Source organism: Sorex fumeus, unplaced genomic scaffold (genome assembly GCF_029834395.1).
Source record: "Sorex fumeus unplaced genomic scaffold, SorFum_2.1 ptg000047l, whole genome shotgun sequence".
NCBI classification, from domain to species: domain Eukaryota; kingdom Metazoa; phylum Chordata; class Mammalia; order Eulipotyphla; family Soricidae; genus Sorex; species Sorex fumeus.
Genome location: NW_026606104.1, coordinates 31332835 through 31355218, shown reverse-complemented (window position 1 = coordinate 31355218; position 22384 = coordinate 31332835). Strand labels below are relative to the sequence as shown.

General features: G+C 39.2%; 1 protein-coding gene across 1 annotated transcript in view; it reads right to left on the bottom strand.

Moving 5' to 3' along the window:
• PTGER3 (prostaglandin E receptor 3) overlaps nucleotides 1-14816 on the bottom strand; it is a 100419-nt gene extending 85603 nt beyond the window's left edge. The window contains exon 1 of the mRNA XM_056123291.1: nucleotides 13827-14816. Within this exon, the coding sequence (XP_055979266.1) occupies nucleotides 13827-14735 (909 nt within the window). The 5' untranslated portion in view covers nucleotides 14736-14816. The remainder of the gene's footprint in view (nucleotides 1-13826) is intronic.
• Between the last annotated feature and the right edge of the window lie 7568 nt (nucleotides 14817-22384).

Sequence of the window (22384 nt, the reverse complement as noted above, 5' to 3'; positions counted from 1 at the left end):
ACCCCATTTGTATACTGTAAGAGAAATCTATCAACCAAAATCTCACAATCACGACCACGACCATCCTGTTGTTCATCAATTGCCTCGAGCAGGCCCCAGTAACATCTCCTTCGTCTTAGCCCTGAGATTTTTTAAAAAGTGCCATATTCAAGGCTCTTTCAAGGTTAGGAGAATGAGACCCATCATTGTTACTGGTATTTGGCATATTGGGTACGGAACAGGGAGTTTGCCAGACTCTGCCGTGTGGGCAGGTTACATTCGGTAGCCTGCCAGTTTGTCCAAAGTAGGAATGAGATAATAAGATGTCACTTCCAGGAGCTGGGTTTTATAGTCTCTGAGTCTTGGCCATTGATGGGATTACACGGCGCCAGGGGGCCAGTTGGTGGGTGTGACCCCCCCTACTGGAATTTGGAGGATCTCAGGGGCAAGTAAAAAACAGGATTTCACCAATGTTTTGCAAGGTTTTCTTAAGTCTGATCCTTAGAAGTAGAGCCTGAATTGGGACAATTGACAAGTCAAGCCATGACTTGAATGCAGAGAATGCAGAATCTTCATTTTATGCTTTCATCTCTTTCATACTACTTTGCCTTTTTCAGGGAGTTGTGATTCTCATCCTATCCTTTGTAAGAAAACTTTGCGCAGTTCTCTCTGTACCTATTTGAATTCGCATCTCAAGTTCCACTTCCTTCTTAAAGAACTAAAAGGAGAATCACTGGTGGACTTGTAGCACCTCATTATTAAGAACAGAAAAGGAGGACCCTTCTTCCTGTAAGAGTCATGGACAAGGGTTAGAGAAACTCTGGCACTGCTTCTAAACTCTTTCTCCAAATCTCCATGTGTGGACACTTTCCACTTTTCACAATCCCAGCTGTATCTCTCACTAGTCTAGTTTACTACTTTTGCTTTGGTTGCTCTGTTTCTACTCTTGTCTTTTTGCAACTGTTTTCACATAACTTCCAGGATCTTTTAAATACACAAATCCAATAATGTTCTCATAAAATAATAAATTCTTATCTGGCCATACATGATCTGGCCCTTAATACTGTCTCTGACCTCAATTAACAGTATTCTCCTCCTTCCCTTCTCCTTTCACTTTAGTTACACTGGCCTCCTTTCTATCTTTTGGTAGAAGTGAGGGCTTTTGCCTTAGTCTGTCTAGGATGTTCTTCCTGCCGATCGTCCATCTCTGGCTCTTTTCTTTCATTTAGGCTCCAATCAATTGTTACCTCTTAATGGAATTCTTCTCTGACAACCCTATCTATGAGTTTCCCAGTCACCCTTTCACCGCCACATGGCTTTTCTTTCTTAATATAATTGTCACAAATGTAAACTCCAGTTACTGAATTTCTCCTTCCACTAAAACGCAAGTTACCCGAGAAAGTTTACTTCATGACTATGTTTCTAGCACCAGAATAGTGCTTAACACATAGTTAGGGATCCAATAAATAATTATTGAATGTATGAATAGATACATACTTTTGAAATGGTTCTCAGTTTTGTAATTGTATTCAAATTTGGCAGTGGAAAATAGCACTGCTTTTTTTGAATCACAATTTCAAATTTCTCTAGGGAATCCTCTGATAGACATCACATCCCTTGATGACAAGGGCCATGACATTGTCCTGTCAAGTCACAGCACAGTGCTTCACAAACAAGTGATATTCAAAAAGTGTCAGCTAAAAGAACTGATATCCTAGCTCTTAACCCAGATACTGTCAAGATTATTTCACATCAATCTGTTGTTCATGGACTCAATGGAACTCCTTAGTACCAAATATAGCAGTATAGAATCTTATAGCTTTTAGAAATAAAAGATATCTTTAGTTAAATTTAATTTTGTTTCACATAGGTAAGATCTATAATTAGCACCAAAAGATTGAAGCAAAAAAAAAAACCTTTCAAATGCAATAACTATAAAGAAATTTTTTTCCTAATAGAAAGGACATCTGAACATGAATTGGGTTAGTTTGAGACACATGCTTTGAAGGAATAGTCTGGCCTGTGAATCCCAACCTGACTACTTGGTTTGAACAAATCACCTCATCTTTAAGCACTTAATTATCGAGAAGCTGAAGCTAGCAATTCATCCTCATACAGTTGTTGAGAGAAGAAAAAAAAGTGTGGGGGTGGGAGAGGGAGAGGGAGAGCCTGACACAATGCCTGGCTCTGAGTAAATTATTTGTGCCAAAGCAACAAATTTTCTATAGAGAATGTCCTCAAAGCTTGGGCAGTTTTATCAAGAACATCATAGAAAGAGATAAAAAGATATGGGTTATAGAAAGAGATGGGTTGCTTCCCTAAATAATGTTTGTGAGCCAAAAGACTTAATAATACGAACCCTCTTATTTTACAAGCTACCCGTGATATATTCGATATGCCAAACACAGTAAAAGAAGTCTCACGATAGAGATATTAACTGGGCCCGCTCGAGCAAATTGGTAAAGAACGGGAGGACAGTGCTACAGTGCTTATTTTACAAATGAGAAACAGAATTCAGAAAGGCAATACAACTTTTCCAAGATGAAAGACAAATTCTTATTTTTAATCTCCAAGGCAATCTGCCATGGTGTTTCTCCCTCCACATCTTAGTCCCGTTTTGACTCATAATATTTCTTGACATTCCCAAGCATACTTCAGCAAAAAACAGATTGATTTCTCATTCCCCCCCACACAACTCAATGCTTACTTCTATTTTTGCACAAAATACACCCTTCAACCGTCACCTCACCAATCTTCTGTCAAGCTCTGTTCCTCCCTTTTTTAAAAGTAACATTTTAGAAAGAACATTTGTTCCTTATTAAGGCTTCTCCATCTTCATACTCCTCAGGTCTCCGGGGTTCTGATATTCCATTTATTTAATTCATAAGGCAACTTAAGTGATAGTCATACATGAAATAGGTTATTTTCTTAAAGGCTTTTAGCTGTTTTCCATTGTATTTAAGATAAAAATGACACCATACACAAAGTTTATTCAAACTGTATTTGAATATGAGACCAGAAAATTCATAAAATACATTAAGAAAAATATAGGAAGAACTCTCTAGGATACAGACCTTAGAGGACTACTTGGTGATTTTATTCCATAGGCAAAACCAATAAAAACAAAAATATACAAAAGGGATTACTCTGAACTAAAATGAGTTTGCACAGCAAAAGAAAATCAGGTTAAAAAAAATACCCTGGGAGTGGAGAGACAGTACAGTAGGTAGGACGCTTGTCTTGCACAAAGCCGACCAAAGTTCAATCCTGGGCACCACATATGATCCCTTGAGTCTTCCCTGAATACTACTAGGTGTGACCCCAAACAAATAACAAAAAAGTTTACTATATAGGAGAAAAAGTTTACACCCCGTATATCAGATAAGGGGTAAGTATCTTTACATTTAGAAAGCATTCACAAACTAAACTGCAACAAAACAACAACCCCATTGAAAAAATGGGACAGGAGACAACAGATACTTCCCAGGAGAGTACACAATGTCCCATAGACATTTGAAAATAAAAAGTTTGTCAATTAAGGGAAATGGAAATAAAAATGACAACTCATGAGAACTCCTATGAGATACTATTATATAAGAAAAGAGTAGAAATAGTGCCAGAAGAATATGTGTTGGAAAGGAACTCTCATTCACTGTGACTGGGAATGTCCTCCTGGCTCAGCATCCAAGGAAGATAGTAGGGAGATTTCTCAAAAAAAAAAAAAAGCAAGACTAAAGCTTCTATACAATCCAGCAATCCCACTTCTTAACGTCTCTCCCAAGAACACAAAAACATTAATTTGGAAAAAAAAATTTGCACTTAAGTTCACTGCAGCAACAAATATGGAAATAACCCAAATGCCCAATGACAGATGAGTTGATGGAGATATATGCACAACGTGATCTAGTGCAGCAATGAGAAAATATTACATATGCACTTTGCTACAACTTGGACAAATCTGGACGGTATCAAGTTAAAGAAAATTAGTCACAGGGAAAAGGACAAATGCCAGATGATCTCATTTACCTGTAGTAAACAGAGAAACAAAACCAATGAATTGAATGACAAATTGTTGGCTTAGATTACGAAGCTGAAAATAACCATGCTGGGTGAGTGGAGGCACTGGGGGGAGAAGGAAGATGCAAACTAGAAGAGAGTGGTGAGGAATAACAGGCATTTGGGTGTTGGTGAGTGGCAGTAACTATGTACACCAAAGCCATAAACATTAGCGCTATTGTAACCATGTTACCCAACTATTTACCCTTTTTAAAGGGGTAAAAAATCTAACTCCCAAATAAAAATGAAAAGGTTCTTCTCAGTTTGGCTTTATCTGTCTCCTTAGCATCACCTTCAAAACATTATCCTTTATTCACACTCATCTCTCCACTTCTTCGTATTCTGCTCTTCCTCAAGCATATTCCAGGACTGATTATAAATGACAATGCTTGCAGGAGCCCAGACTTCACCATTCTATTCCCTGATGCAGAGACAAGTGCGTCTTTGACATTAGTGATGTACACGGTGATATTCCAGAAGCTTCCCCCCACCCCACCTTCCCTGTTCAGAGCAAGTCACACTGAGGCAAATTGACAGGTAATCATTTACTCTAGCAAATGTGATATGAATAGGTTTACATAGTGGGAATCTTGTGTGCTAAAACAAGAGAAAAGCCACACAAAAACTGGGTATAAGTTACTTGGGAAATGGTAAACTTCTTAAACCCAGTGTCTTCTGGAAGAACATAGAGGTCAAGAAACCTAACTTCTCCCAAAATTTGGAGCCAAGAAACTTGGAACAAAGTGTTTTTTTTGCTACATTTACTAGAGAGAAAAGACATGCAAAACCTTGAAAGAACATACACTGAAGGAAAGAAAAACTTGGATGAAAGAGATGTGAATATAATCCAGCACTTAAGGAGTCAAGAGAAAGGGCTGGTTCTGGGACACCTGAGACCTGAGGCCATGAGCTCTGACATAGAGCTCATGCTCTGGGAATGACCTCTGGGTTCTACGGCTGAAGTCATGGGTGTTAATTAACTTTCTTCTTGGTGACAATGCCCAAGCACAAAGCCGGTGCAGTCTAGAGAGGGGTGTTTTCCATCACAGCTTCACACAGCTGTGGACTTCCACCTGACAAGGCCAGTTTCCAGCAGCAGGACATGAAGTCAGGAGAGCAACTGTGCTGGGGGGGGGGGGGGGTGGGCGGGGATCATTAGAGTAATTACGTTTACAGTAATGGTTGTTAATTTATTATTCCACCTACCTAAGCAGACTGAACACTTTGTGAAAGAAGTTAGCACACCGATTTGGTTTACTATGTAGGCTAGCAAATATAGTACAGGTTGCACACTGTTCAATGAGGTGTGACAATCACTAGAATATACAGTGTAGGGTGCCCCTCAGAATAATTACCTTCCTTTTTGTTGTTATTTGGAGGCCACAACTAGCAGTGCTCAGGGATTACTCCTAGCTCTGTGCTCAGGGATAATGCCTGAAGGGACTAGGGAGATCATATGTGTGGTGCCAGTGATTGAACCCAGGTTGGGCATATGCAAGGCAAGTACCTTACCCACTGTACTATCTTACGGGACCCATCGTTTAACTTCTTAACCGATACAAACATGAGAGTCAGTCCAGGTCACCTGCATTGCACTAGGATGCGTGTAATCACAGGTACATTAAAAAAATTATTGTTTGGTTGGGTAAAATAATATGTAACCTAAGTCTTTGGGTATCTGTCCCTACCACTGCGCATTTAAGAGAATATATAGAACAGGGGTGATTTTATCTGTTTTGAGTTATAGGCAGTTGGAACTGACAGGAAGGTTAGAGTTGATAATCGTTTTCTCTAACTAATGAGGGAATAGAAGACCAGAAAGATAAAGTGACTTCGATCATGTGGTGGAAATGCCAAGACCAGAACTTGGGTCTTCACTCCTCCAGTGCTATATTCTTGCTATGGTTCTCAAAAGCTTCTTCAACTTTTCTTTTTGCCTCTGGAAACATAGAGGAACTTTCAGTCCTCATTAGCTGTACAGTTGTCAAGGCGCTATATGTATCTGTTTGAGGAGATATAAATATAGGTAGATATACATAATACCTGAGTCAACATGGGAGTTATTAGGAATCTTATCAGGAGGATTCCATATATCAAGACTGCAATGAAAGCTCCACCGCATTTTCCTGTGTAAGCAAATGCATAGTCTTTTATAATCTCATAATTCTTAACATTTGCAACATACTTCTAGAATATGTACAGTGTCATATTCTCAAATCACAGAAAATGACACAGAATTCAGAAAGCCGTATAACAAGATAAATCAACCTCCTTTCAGTAATTATGAAATATTAGTGAGAATAATATTTTTTTAAATCAGATCTGATGTTGGGGGGTCAAAAACAGCTTTAAATAAACAGTCTTCCTATTGCAACTTAACCTTTAGTGTTAGATTAGCAAGACTTTGAAAATAGAAATTATATTTAGCATAGAACTTATCTTTGCTTTTATGACTTTTACCTATTGCTTTCTCTGGACCTGGTCAGACTCTGATTCTAATACTTTGATCTGACTTAGAAAGGTTTTAAGAACTCATTTCTGGGCTGTATCTGAGGCGGAGACAGTATCAATACCAAGATTTCTCACCATCTGTGAATAAATGAGGAAAACTAGTAGCCAATTTCCTCTTTCTTTTTTAAAATATTGTTTTGTTCTTGGGCCACACCCACTGATGCTCAAGGGCTGCTTCTGGCTATGCATTCTGGAATTACTCTTGGTGATGCTCAGAGGCCCTGATGGGTTGCCGGGGAGAGTGTACCTGGGCCAGTCAGATGCAAGACAAGTGCCCTGTCCACTGTGCAATCTCTCCAGCCTCCAATTTCCTGCTTTATAATAGAATTAAGTTGTAGAAAACTTTAGCCTTCTCTGCCATTTCTGCCACCATCTTTTACTGTTGTATTTATGGTTCTTCAAATAAATAATCAGTAGTGATTTTTTTTAAAAATACAAATATTGTGAACAAGCACCAAGATCAGTAATTGGAATGTCCTCTGTATAAATTCTGCCTAAAAGAATGTATGGGACAGTCACTAGATAGAAAAATAATACTTTGTGCTATTCTTAAGATTGCAGATAGCATTATTGCTTTGTCTGGACCTGGTCAAACTCTGATTCTAATACTTTGATCTGACTTGGAAAGGTTTTAAGAACTCATTTCTGGGCTGTATCTGAAATGGAGACAGTATCAATACCAAGATTTCTCACCATCTGTGAATAAATGAGGAAAACTGAGGCATAGGCTCTACCCTTACAAAGTTTGCAGTAACTGGATTCAGGATTATTTCCTCTAAAACATTTATGTGAAGACAGGTCACAAAAATTCAAGAAAACACCTCTGACCAAAACGACAGGATGAACTCTAGACCTGTGGCAGAGATCTTTAGTGTATTAGAGAGGAGTGACACCTCTAGGTTTAAAGAGAAAGGAAAGATGGGATCAAGCACGTTTCAGATTTAGAGTTAACAGGTAGCTGTGAGAGAGAAAGGATTTCCAAGGCTGAAAGAATGCAGAAGTGGAAAGACAGCAAGGGAGACAGCAGAGGAGGAGGGATAAATGATAACATCTTGTAAAAATTTGGGTACATGTAGTTTATCATTTATTTTGTTATTTTCAAAAAAGTTACATTTTCCACCTCGCCTCTCTCTCTCTCTCTCTCTCTCTCTCTCTCTCTCTCTCTCTCTCTATTCCTCCAGTACACCTTAACTGATCAAGCTGTGAAATATCAGTTTGTTTTTTTTCTCTAGGGGCCTTCTGATCACAAGAAGTCAAAATTATTGAGTAAAACATCACAGTAGCATTTCTAAAATGGAAGGAAACTCCTGATTATTTTCACACACGCTTATCTTGGCTTTAACTGCAACCCTATAAAGTGAATCACAATAGGGGTTTTTAGTCTTATTGTACAGACAAAAAAAGAAAAAAAGAAAATAGTTCACAAAGATATCAAGTGAGTTGTCTAAGATTGCCCAATTGTTTACGCAATGGTACCAGAGGCTGTCTTTTGATGTGGGTACTTGGCTATTCAGTTAATAAGCATGTATTGAGCATATCTTCTATAGCTGGCAATTATGGTAGCTCCAGGGGTGGGGAAGATCCAATGTGCAAGACAAATATTGTACCTGCCTTCAGGAGAACAGAAAGTCAATTAACAAATATGTCTAATGAAGTGTGGCTAAAGTCTTGGCAGGGAAATGCAGGGCATCTGCTGTGGGACCAAAGGGTAGAATCCAACCACACATTAAGAAGTTTCCTCTAACAAAATGGCTTTTGGCAGCTATTGCTGAATGACTGAGTGGCAAGATAGCAAGTGAAAAAAACGTGTTTTTCAAGTAAACGAAGCAGAAATATAGAAAATGTCCACTCCACATTCTGCTTCTTTGTATGTATGTATATTCCTTAAATAAAGAAGTCACACTCTGTCATTTTTACATAAGCATGATTACCTATGTTAACTGTAAAATATTGACATATATTTAGAGAACATGAAAGAAGGAGAAATCCAAGACAAATTAAGCTCCTTCTTTGGTTGTTATATTTGATCTATAAATTATGAAATTTCTAGGAAAGAGGGCATATGAGAATTCATATAATTATTCTTCTTACTCTTATTCACTTCTGTGGAAAAGAATTAAGGACAATTAGAGTCCTAGAAATTGAAATTGTAGTTGTAGATCTCAGATTAATGATTGGGATATAAATGAGAGATATTGGGACCATGAGTGGATTATAAAAATACTACACAAATGTAAGAGGCTTTAGGTACTCTTCCTGAAAACAGAACTGTGAGACCTATTACCGCTCATTATCATGTCTAGATAATTAGTCCATTACAAATACTTTTAGCACATATTCATGACCGTCATTCCCAGAACACCAAACCTATAAATCAGTTACTGACCTGTATAGCATTTTTAAAAGGAGAAAGGCAAATGAGTCACAATTATGCTACAACCCAGGACCATCTAAATTTCTTCAAATATGATGGCTTAGGGATTGTTGAATCTTTGACCCTCTCTGGTAAACTCAAAATAAAAAATCTGCAAGTTATTAGCCCTATTTTATGTCATTAATCTTCCAGTTATATTGAAGACCTTTGGATCTATCACTTAGATAATCCACTATCACCATATATATTTTGTCAAAAAGCCCTTATCATTCAGGAGCTCTCCTATTACCATCTCTTATCAAAAATAATTTCACACACATTCTTATTTCCAAATCTCCCTTTCTGCTTCATTGGACCAGGATTTTTCCAAATTATAGAAATTGAGAAAAACATAAATGAAAGAAGATCTCAAATATTATTAGTTTTACCTCTGTGTGTCATAAGTATAACTCACTGCTACTGGGCTAGGGCTGCTACTGGGACTAGACTGTCTGGCCTCTATGTAAGCTAAACAGGCAAACAAACAAAAAAAATCGAAAATATACAAAGTCAGCTATACTGAATTAGAAATCTGGTTCTAATATTCTTTGTACTTGAGTTTTTTGTTATAATTATGCAGATCTCAGTGCCAATCTTGCAGGATGCAATTAAGTGAAGCAATGCATCTGAAAATTCTTATCACAATGAGTAAGACACAGTAGATGGCTCCGCTGCATTCAATCACTCCATAAATCTACTATTTCCCAAACATTGTGTCTCTTTTTTCTTCTCTGACTCATCCTTTTTCACTGTTCTACCCAAGGTCTTAACTGCCTGTAAAAACAGTAACTGATCCCACTTCTCCTCCCCAAATATATACACACTATAATTCTACCAAGCTTTAAAAAACAAAAAAAGGCCTTTCTCCCTGCTAGTGAAACAAAGCTAAAATAGAGGTACTGGCAAAGAATACACTCTTCTTTCTGCACCCATTCTGGCTACCCCATTCTGACTCCGTGAACCTTTCCAGGCCATTTCTCTCAAGATGCAAGTGCACGTGCTCTAGTTTCAAGAAGCTGGCTTCCTGGGTCACAGTCCTCTCATTTCTGAATCCTGGAAGCTGACTCCAGCAAATTCAGAGATTTCCTAGACCCAAAGACATTCATTACATTCCATCAGGTATTGGACTATTACCAGGATTTTTCCAAATAAGTTTCATTTACAAATGTGACAATGCTGCTTTTCTAAATAAATCATAACTCAATGGCACATTTTGATACTTTAAAATTTAAATTCTATAATATGGTCATATTTATATAATTAAATATATTTGAAATTGTATTATAAATATTATAAATTAAATGCATTTTAAATAAATATATATTTTAATGATATAATATATATATGTATATTATATACATATACATATATGTACGTGTGTGTGCATGTATGTGTATGTGTGTGTTGAGGCTTGGTTGTGCTCAGGGCTAACTCCTGATTCTGTGTTCAGAGATCAGTCCTGGTGATGCTCAAAGGACCAGAGAGGACCAAATGTGGTGATCAAATCAGGGTTGGCCACATGCAAGGCAATTACCCTACCATACTATCTCTATGGCCCATATGCACTAGAATGATGGGGAGGAGGGGAAGCAGTAGCTTTAGTTGCAATTGGAGAATGTTTTCTTTGTGTTCACTTAAATAAAGCAAATTTCCAAGTGGGGAATGAGGAGTAAGAAAGCAACTGAGTATTTTTTTTTCTGAAAAGGGAGCAGTACGAAAATAATGCTAAGAACCTATGCTATATAAAATATCACTCTTCAAAGTATGTTACTGGTCGAGAGGAGAGTATAGAGATTAAAGTGCCTGCAGTTGATACCAGTTTGATCCCCAGTACCACATGTTTCCTGAGCACTGATGGAGTGATCTGTGACCACAGAGCCAAGAGTGAGCCCTGAGCACCATTGAGTTGTCACCTACAGCACCTCCCCACCCAAGAAGTGTATGTCACCATACCAAACTATGAACAAAATATCAATATCCCTGCACCATGTCCACTGACTACCCCCACGTCTGGTTACCCCTCCTGCTCTGGCTCTGGTGATCACATGCCCTGTACTCTCTGTCTCTGTCTCTGTCTCTCTCTCTCTCTCACCATATTTGGATCCATTTGTTTGTTTTATAGTGGCCACACTTGATGCTCAAGTTAGATTGCTATAGTGCTTGGGAGTGTGGCATGCTGTGCTGGGTACAAAACTGAGGGCCTCACATGTGCTAGGCATGCATGCTACTAAAGTTATGGCCCTTGTCTATGATCAATTTGTTTAGGGAACACATCTGACAGTGCTCAGACACTGCTCCTTGTTCTGTGCTCAGAGGACCCTATGGTACTAGGGATGGAAGTCAGGCCTCCTTCATGAAAATCAGTGGGAGAGAGAGCTCAGCACTTTGAGCTCTTTCTCCAGTTCCAGTTGTTTCTCCAGGCCAGTTGTTTCTTGAATAAGTCCATTCAATATACTTTCCACAATATCTAATATGTATTGTAGTAAAGTAGAAAAGAACTAGGGGGGCTGGAGAGATAGTACAGTGGGTAGGACACTTGCTTTCCATGAAGCTGAACTGGATTTGATGCCCAGTATCCCATATGGCCCTCTAAGTACTGCCAGGAGTAATTCCTGAGTGCAGAGCCAGGAATAACCTCCGAGCATCACTGGGTGGGTATGTCCAAAAAAAAAAAACTAATAAAATAAGCAAAAAAGAAAAAAAGAAGAGAACTAGAATCCTCTGAATAATCTCAATTCTTATAAGAGATTATAGAATATATTCCCATGATGTCAAGTCACATGTGTAATAATTTCCCCTGTAACAACACATTGGACTAGATGATTAGAAATGTGTAAGCAAAAATTGAATACTCCTCATTTTTGTTATTAAACAGTATTACTTGAAAAAAGTGACAATCACATATAATATGTAGTTATATGTAAGGCAAGTTCCATTTGTCTAAAAATATCGGCATTCCCTTAAGGAAAAAAAATCCCATTTACTTTTTGAAAAGTCTTCTTGAAGTTCTCTGTTTATACTTGTGGCTATTGGGCAGGGCATCTGCTGGTTCAAGATGAAAGGCAAACATTTCTGAGACAGCTTGAATCCAGTTCCAAACTTGTAGCTGACAAGCTGTTCCCCAAACCTCATGTTTAGGTTATTCTATTTACTGTTTTTAAGATAATGACAACACTAGCCACTTTCTACCTGTTTGAGGAGTGCTATGTTTTATGAAAGCACAGAGGTACTCACAGCTCCTTCTGAACCACACCCTCAGATTATTCCTGCTTTTGGAAACTCGGCTTGTCAAATAACATGTCAAATAACAACTTTTTGGTGAATGTAGCTCATAAATAAAATAAAAATAATGATGATAATAACAAAACATTAAATGGACATTAAATAAACATTAAACATTAAATACTGCTGAATCAGTCAGCTAATTCCAACAGAATTTGACGTCTCACATAAACAAAGTTACAAAAAGCTGGTTATTATCATGTAACATCATTTTTAGATAATATTAAGTGAATTCTCATTTATATTCACATATTTTGCAAAGTTTTGGAAAAAATTAAAATGTTGGGGATAGGGTGATACTACAATAGGTAGGGCATTTGCTTTTCAAAGAACTAACCCGGGTTCAATTACCAGCAACCTGTATGACCTTCCAAGCTCCACCAAGATGTGATCCCAGACTGAAGAGCCAGCAATAAGCCCTGAGAACTGCCAGGTGTGTCCTCCAAAACAAAATATTTTAAAAAATTAAAAAATTGCACTATGAACAAACAATTCTTTGAGCAATTATGTAGCAGGACTTTATAGCAGTTGGTCCATTTTATTACTGCAATAGCTCTTCTTAGTAAGTTCCCTAGAAGTTATAAGTTTATATCATTACAGTTGGAATTATCTTCAAAGATAAGATATGCAGGATCCTCTTCGTCGTATGGTGTTTGGACAATTATATTAGTATCCTGTTCCAAATTCAACAAAGACTAATACACAATCTATATTTTACTCTTTACTAAGAGAGAGAAAAAAGTATTAAATATAATTTTGAAAGAAAGAATAATCTCTTACTTTCACATGAATACAAGGAAAATAAATTCACTACATTCTAGTGTTTTCATTCTTATAATCTCCTAACTTAATAAGAAAGCAGTTTTGCCAGTTTCCTTTCTTTGAAATAATTCCAACTCTGTAGTGTAGATTCTTGTGAAGATATCCGGAGATTTAATTTCAGTTGTGAACAAAACAGAAGATAGAATCATTTCCTTCTGATTAAGAAGTGCCTATTTTGGAAACCCTGAATTTCTCCTCCTTAGTATGATCACATGTTAGAAATAAAGCACAGCACCAGTGGTCTGTGGCACACTGATTCCAATGCACTCAGAAACAGACAAAAACACACGTATATTTATTATATGCTAATTATACACAATGTATATATAGATTTATATATTATATATCTAATTGTACTTTATGTACACACACACACACACACACACACACACACACAAACTGTGCATATGCTACTTGGGTATCCTCCTCCCCAGGGCCTCTTGTCCCTTGTATCCACAACCAGAACTTAAAATAATGCAGGGCACTAAGAAGATGCTCTCAGCAAGGGATAACTCAACTTTTTAAAAAATTTTTTTATAATTTTATTTATTGAATCACCGTGAGAGCAGTTACAAAGCTTTCGGGTTTAAGTCTCGGTCATACAATGAAACACCCATACCTCAACTTTGAATTCCAAGCAAGGCTGCACGGGGGAGCCTTACTGATGTGCAGTTGCAAATGCACCTCTGCTTGCAGAGACTCCACCAGCGGCTGGCATGCGCGCCCACCCGGGCGTCCCCACCGCGGCCTAGGAGCTACTTACCAACAAAGGCGACCAGCAGATGGACAGCACGCACATGATCCCCATGAGCTGGATGGCTGTCTCGGTCGTGATTCGGCCCCACTGCGCGCTGGACTGCGACGCCGTGGCCTTGGCTCGGCAGCGGGACACCAGGGCCTTGATGGTGGCCAGATTGCAGGCGAAGGTGACAGCCAGCGCCGAGAGCCCCAGGAAGGCGAAGGTGGAGGCGAAGAAAAGGTTGCCCCAGTTGTGCGCAGAGCTCGTCCCGTTGCCCGCTCCTCCTCCCCCTCCTCCGGTGCTGATGAAGCACCACGTCCCGGGCCACTGGATGGTGTACTGGCCCACGCCCAGCACCGGCAGCAGCGCGAACGCCAGCACCGCCAGCCACACGGCGAGCAGCACCGCGCGCGTGGCCCGCGTCTTCATGTGGCTCGCGTACCAGTGCGGCGCCCGGATGGCCAGCGCCCGCTCGACGGCCATGGCGCTGGCGATGAAGAGCGAGGACAGCCCGAAGACGGTCATGGTCAGCCCGAAGAAGGTGCACAGCCTGCCCGACGGGTCGAGCTGCTCCCAGCCCTGCTTGGACAGGTACACGACGATGACCACCGGGCTGGTGAGGAGCTGTCCCACCAGGTCCGTGAGGGCCAGCCAGCCGATGCACAGCAGGAACGACTTCTTGCGCTTGCTCTCCCGGCGTCGGTAGCTCCGCGACACCAGCAGCATGGCCAGCGCGTTGCCCACGAAGCCGGTGATGAGCATGGTGATCGGGAAGACCACGGACACCGAGCCGCAGTTCTCCCCGCGCCCCGGCGAGCGCGTGAGGTTGCCCCGCGCCTCGGCGGCCCCGTCCGGCGTCCACATGCCGGGGTACGAGTGGTTGAGGCGCGTGCAGAAAGGGGAGCTCCCGCCTTCGGCCCGCGTCGCCTTCATGCTGCTTTCGAGGGGATCAGGAAACTGAGCCCGGAGAGCAGCAGCGGGAGCTGGCACGGGGCGTGTGGCTGGAGGCAGAGGTGGAGGGTGGCGACCCGGGCTGGGGCTAAGGCGGTGCAGCTCTCCATGGCGCGGGGCGCGGCGACGCCGTCTCGCTCGGGTCTACCCGCGCGGACACTGCTGCAGCCTTCGGGGTGCGCAGCCGCCGCGCCGTCGGCTCCGGGAAGCGTCCAGCTCCCGGGCGCCCCGGGCTGGCCCGCGGCTTCTCTTAAGGCCGAGGTGGGCGGGGCGCCTTGCGGGTGGGGGCGTCAGTGCGGTGGGAGGGAGGAGGATGCTGAAGCCACCGAGCGCCTCCAGGCTGCGGCTGCGGCTGCAAGGACCGCGGCTCCGGCGACTGCCTGCCCTGGGAGAATCTTCAGGAAGGATCCTTTCCTAATGCTCCAGCCAGTTCCCGGCCAGGAGGGATACCCGGGCAGGCCCTGCTCGTCCGCCGGTTCTGTGTCCGAAGAGCATTGGTAGGCGGCGGAAGCGCAACTTTCTTACTAGACTTCCCCAGCCCAGAAAGTTGCCAAGAACCACCTGACCATCTGCTCCCTCCTCCCCAACGCTCCGACTTAAACCCGCAGACCTTTTGCCTGGAGTTCTTTTGTGGCAAATGAAGTCCTCGACCCCCGCATCCTTATGAGCCTCCCTGCAGTCTAGGCAGAAACATCCTTCTTTCATCCATGAGCATGAACGCTTCGAACCATATATATGTTTGCTTTGCAATAAAATACATTTAATGAAAAATGAATTAACCAGAAGCATTGTCAATGTTTTCACAGCATTCTTCTGATTTACAGAGATCATTCACGATCCTGGCGGTATTAACCTTTCCTCTCCTTCTGCCACCCCCCATTTACAATGAGGAGACTGAGGTTCTGTGAAGTAAAAGGGCTGAGTCCAAGGTGTCCCAGCAATTCTCTCGTATCTTTTATCTTAAATGGAGCACAATGAACTTCGATGGTTTAAAATCTTTTTGTTTTTACACCTGCAGATCAGTGAAAATAAAGTTTACATATTTCTGAGGCAAAAATAAAAATCAAAGTCTTTTGTATGTTTTAAAATATATTACAAAATGTTTAATACATGGTATGCTGTAGCCAGGCATTAAGCAGCAGCTTTTCCCCAGCCAGCAGGATATTTTTGCTGATCAGCATCATTCTACAGACCAAGGTTGAAAACCACTGCTTTATTTTAGTTGATATTGTAATCTCTGCCAGATGAAATTCAAAACAGTTGCTTTTGAAACAAGGGAAGACTCGTGTTTCTTTTGTTATGCACTTTGTCCAGAAAGTATTTTAAAAAATGATTTACATTCTATTTTTCATCTTACTGAGAAATTTGACTTAATCATTTGCTATAAAGACCTTTCCTAGCTTAGTCAAGACCATTTTTGAGTGGAAATAAATGGATGGTGGTGGATGAGAATGAACTATGATTTCCCTCTTTTTCTTTTTTGTATTTTGGCATATGAGAGCTTGGAGAAAAGTATTATAGGATTATGTAGTTGTTAAAGGAGGAAACACAAACATGTAATTTAAATTTATTTCAACAAGTACTGATTGGAAATTTTGCTTTGCTCTCATTCAGTTTTTGTTTCTGGGCCACACCTGGCACTGTTCCGTACTCCAGTGTCTGTTCTCAGGGTTACTACCAGCATCCTCTAGTGAAAAAAAAAAAGTTGTATACTATATTAAAGAGAAATTCTAAAAGTGCTTTTTTGCAAAGGACTATTCATACCAAATTGAGTAATTTTTCTTTCTTTTGAATGCATAAACTGGCATGCCTGATAAAACCAACAAAATGGAAGATTAAAATTTTAGAATTCATACACCTTTAAGGACCACATTCGATTTATTGCTCATACTATATATTGCTCATTATTGAAAATTTCACCTAGAAATAATTTTGAACAATTTGAGAATCTTGCTTTTTAAAACTTTGCAACATGAATCTCATACCACAGAGACTGGTACACATCTCAAAAACAACAAGAATAACCAGTGCTGGCACAGATGTAGGGAGAAAAGGCTCTGGGGAGCATATCTGGTTCCTGGGCTTCAACAGTATGGGTAACTGAGGCAAACACCCTAGCAGCTGTACACTCCAACTTCTCGGATGTCCTGTTTGTAGTGAATATAATAGCTAGAAAGGAACTATAGTTTTCTTTTTAAATTTCCCCCCAACTTTTTTCTTTTAAATTAACATCAAGGTAGTAATTGGAACTTTTTCTCCAGTATCATTTGAAACAGAAAATTCTTTCTTAGATACAAGCTTTATTCAAATACATATTAAATCTAGTATTTCAGCAACAAAACTTCAAAAATAACAAAGTGAATTTACATCAAAATTATTGATTTTTCTATTTTTTAAAAGTCTGCTTTTCCCATTACAATACATGATGAAGTCAACTGGACTTCGTAAGAGTAATAAACATAGGACATGAAGTACTGAATTGTTAGCCTCCTTTACGAACTTTTATAATAATGTACTAAATGTGCAGCATCATATCTTTTATGTAATGCCCTTCTTTCAGCATTTTGCTCCATCCAAGTTGTTTGCTTTCTGGTCACTCATTTTGTACACAACTAATTTGCAAGATCTGAACTCAACCAATAGAATGACTGGCACTTTTTGGTAATAAAGCAGAAGTACAGTATTGGTCTACACACCAGCACCCTCTAGTGAAAAAAAAAAGTTGTACACTATATTAAATAGAAGTTCTTAAGATGTTTTTCTCAAAGGTCTATTCATACTAAATTAAGTAATTTTTCTTCCTTTTGAATGCATCAACTGGCATGCTTAATAAAACAGAATGGAAGATTAAAATTTTCAGATTTTAAGAGTTCAGATACCTTTAAGAACCACATTCAATTTTGTTAATGTATTTGCTCATAATTTCAACTTAAAATTTTACATAGAAATAATTTTAGGGGCTGGAGAGATAGCACAGCGGGTAGGGCGTTTGCCTTGCACGCGGCCGACCCGGGTTCGATTCCCAGCATCCCATATGGTCTCCTGAGCACCGCCAGGAGTAACTCATGAGGTAGAGCCAGGAGTAAACCCTGTGCATCACCAGGTGTGACCCAAAAAAGCAAAATAATAATAATAATAATAATTTTAAACACCTTGAGAATATTAGTTTTTAAAAATTTGCAGGAACTGGTTTTTAAAAATTTGCAGGAACTGGAACGACAGCACAGCGGGCAGGGCATTTGCCTTGCACATGGCCGACCCAGGTTCGATTCCCAGTATCCCATATGGTCCCTTGAGCACCGCCCAGAGTCATTCCTGAAGGCAGGCAGAGCTAGGAGTAACCCCTGTGCATCCATCACCAGGTGTTACACAAAAAGAAAAAAAAAATTGCAACATGTATCTCTTACCAGACTGACACACATCAAAAAGAACAAGAAAGGACATTCCCACTGCTGGTGGGAATGTTGATGGGTCCAGCTTTTTGGAAAATATTGACAATTCTCAGAAAACTAGAACTCGGGTTTCTATGTGACCCAGCAATACTGTTCCTGAGAATATATCCTAGTTGCACCTCCCCCAAAAAACAAACAAACAAAAACAGTGCAGAAAAGCCATCTGCACTCCTATGTTCATTGCAGCACCATTCACAATAGAGAATCTGGAAACAACCCAAGCACCTAAGAACAGTAAGTGGATAAAGAAACTATGGCACACCTACATAATACTATGCAGCCTTTAGAAAAAATGAATTTATGAAATTTGCTTATAATGGACATGTAAAGTACCATGTTGAGTGAAATTAGAGGGGCAGACAGAATCACTGCACTCATTTTAGGGGTTGAAAAAACATGAAACTACTGCCCAACGACAATATAAAGGCCAGGAGGATTGGCCCATGGTAAGAAATTTGCAATAAGGGGAAAGGGGAGTGCAGGGACAGAGCAAGGACCACTACAATGAGAGTTGCAAATAATCACTGTGGACAAGAACTGGGTGCTGAAAGGAGGAAGTGACATGCATGATACCCTTTGAGTAACAGTATTGCAAACCAGTGCCTAAAAAGGAGAAAGGAGAGGAGAGAGAGGGAGGGATGGAGAAATGGAGAAGAAAGAAAAATACATAATGAACTATAAGCATGTGGTTGAGAGACTGCTAAGTTGGGTTTGCTTAGGATGATGCTGGGTGCGTATCTTGAGACATTGGTGAAGAGATGTAGACTGTTCTGTTTTTGGGCTATACCCTGCAACATTCAGGAATCACTTGTTGGAAAACCATATGGAGAGCCAGAGACCAAACCCTAGTCTGACTATTCAAGGCATATGCCTTACCAGCTATACTATCGCTCTGGCCCAGAGATATTACTAGTGGAGTGTGTGGTGTTGGGATATTTTATACCTAAAATCTGTTTACAGTTCTGTAAATCATGGTGCCTACATAGAACTGGAAAAAAAGAGAAAAGCTTCAGGTGATAAATCTTGCAGTGTTCATAGATCACCAAAGCCTTCCAAGCAGTTTCCAGAAGACCATACAGAGCCAGGGATGAAACCCAGTGCCTCCCACTTGAGCCAAATTCCCAGTTCTTCATTTTCTGCCTTAATTTTGTATGTCTATTGCTATTTGTAGATACTCCTGAAGCTTCTATATTTTCCTTTATAGCTTAAAATATTTTAACAAAGATCTCACCTTAATTCCTACACCCATTATATTCTACTTTGGCCTTAATATTTAATTCAAATACATTTGTACATCACTTTCCTAGAAATGAATACAAGCTTGAAATACTGAGTTTCACAAATTTTACTTTTTAGTAAATGGAAATGAAGTGGAATGAACAGGAACCTAAAACTCCTTTTCTTTGTATACTAAATTTCTATTTCTAATCGCCTGGCCCCCAAGTCTGTTCCTATGTATTAATCCATAACAGCAACCACCAGTCATTCATTAAAAAACTGTTGATTCGCAGCTATGGCAGAAACATAATGTAAGCCTAAAGTGTCTTACATTATCATAAATTCAAAACATCAAAGAATGGGGACATGTCAACATGACACACAAACCAACTTGAAAACATCCCAATGGCCCAAACTGAAATAATTTGAGCAACACAGTAAAATAAACAAGAAGATATAAACCCCTATTAAAATGTCAAACTATTCCACATAGTGGAACACATTAATCCTTACTTCTTTAAGGTATGCAAAACTTCCTGATCTATTACTCAGAATTTGAGAAGTTAACTTGGAAATGGAGAAAGTGGAGTCTTAACCAAGTACGTTGTGTACCTACTGATCATGAGATTAAAAGTGTTTGTCCTTTATCCTGTTCCATTACCAGTTTCGTCATAAAAAAACCCAAAATTTGGTTATCTTATGTGGTCAATAGCCCCTGTATAAGATCAGAATAGTAATAGAAAAAAAGTAAATTTCAAATAAAATCTGGAGATATTGTAAGAAATACTTGTTCTTTCATATTTAATGACATTAAAGCGAGAAAGTGAATGGGGATATGTAGGACATCTGTAACTTTCTAAATTCATTCCAATGTTGCTTAAAACTTCTTGGTAAGGCCATGCATTCTTTCCTATAAATGTTTGTTCCAAATTATTTGTATTTCCAGGTCATGTTTTGAGTAGTAACATGGCATACAAATCTGGCTCTTTTTTTTTTTTTTTAGAAAAAAAGTGTTAACTGTCATCTTAGTCTAGCAATCTAGGTGTATGATTAAACCCAAAATAATTAGCAGTCCAAGAAATGTTTCAACCTCTGTCACAATACCTAAATGTCTGTTTTTGGGGATTTTTATAAATGGACATCACAATATATACTTGTCCAAATAGTACCTCCATAAATGCTCCACATAGAAGTATGTAGCTTAACACTGAACAAATGTGAGGTGTAATCGTGTTGAATTATGTTTTTCTTGTCATATATTCCTACTGATTTTTCATGTCAGAAGTGAAAAGAAATCTTGACTTCTTTGACCACGTGGATATTTTTGCTCTGTTATCTCGAAGCATAGTATTATAGGTACACATATGAAGTTTATGCTTTCATAACTCACACAAATGCCTTTATCCTTGATGCATGAATCATTTAGAAAGTATAATCGATTAGCATTAGGTTTTCTTATTACCATTTTGTCTTAACATTTTTATTTCATTTATTCAGGGATATAACTGCCATTTATACTTGGGGGACTATCTGGGGTAGCAAGGATCAAAACCAGATCAGCCACATGCTTGACAAGCATCTTACCCACTGGACCATGGCTCCAGCCCCCCCCCTTTATCATGGGATTAAAAAAATTAAGACTATGAATTCTTCCAGGATAATTTTATTTTTGGTGCTTCAGTCCTTGGTGATATAAAATTTTCTTGATTTAAAATTTGGTCATAGGTCTATCAAGTGAAAATGACAAACAATTTAAAGATACATAACAGGTTGCAATATAGAATGGTGCTATATAAGGAGTATTTTAAATATACTCCAAATATATTAAACACTTCAAAATATCACTGTATGTTCTCACACTGGGTCATAGCTAATAAATTAAACTACTTCACATTACCTTAGGTTGTAGATGCCTTTGTGATGACCTAATAGGTCACAGATATTTCATTTTGGGTCTAGAAATAGAGTTGTTCTGAATGAAAGATGAAGGTATTAGTATTTTCTGACATCCTTTGAACCACTCAGTGTCACTGTGGTTCATTTTCATGTGGACTGCATTACTGGAAGGTTCCTTCTTTTCCCCAGGTTTCCCATGGACACATTATTCTTGGTCTTTTATAAAGAGGATTAAACTGATTCCCTGCAAATTAGTTCACCTTATTTAACAATAAATGTGCCCTGCAAGAGTGTTCAAGTCTAATTCCTTAAATTTGTGCTTTCTCAGTTAAGAACAGTTCTTCCATTTTATTAGACTTTATTTCTATCACAATTCTCAAGAGAAACCTTCCACTAGGCTGATAAAGGGAAACTAGCTGTCCTATATATAATTTCTAGCTTCAAAGCCAAGTCCTTTCCACTACTTTGATAATCATAATAATTCACCTGCATTTTTATAAATTTAGGCTGGTATGCATTTTAAAATGCTAAAAATGGACATTCAGGTATCATCACTTACTGCTGCAGGAATTGGCTTTAGTATTATGAATTTCTCCTTCAACCTCATTAATGTAAGCACCCAGGTGGTTAAATGTGTGTAGAAAATAATAAATCATTAACATTTACTAAACACTTTCGGTGACTATAACTGACTTTTGTTCTACCTGGATAAATTGTCAAGTCTCCTGACAATATAATTAATTGTCAAGGCTCCTAGTTAAGGTAAAAATCACCTTCCTGGCATGGAACTCACGTCTAATAGTTCTTCCCTCCTTTCTGTGACTATTGTCCTTTCTATTAGAGAATGGCTGTAGGAACCAAACTCAAACCTCACAATGGACAATACTGGAATAATGTGAGTTATATGATAATTTCCACTTAGGTGAAAGCATTCCCAATAAAAAATTCAAGACAATTTAGTAGTGGAAGTAAGTTGTTGAGTATTCTAAGACAATAGTTTTAATTTAGAAAGCACATAAATGCCTATTTTACTACAGGAAGTAACATATTGGAATGTAGTCAGTG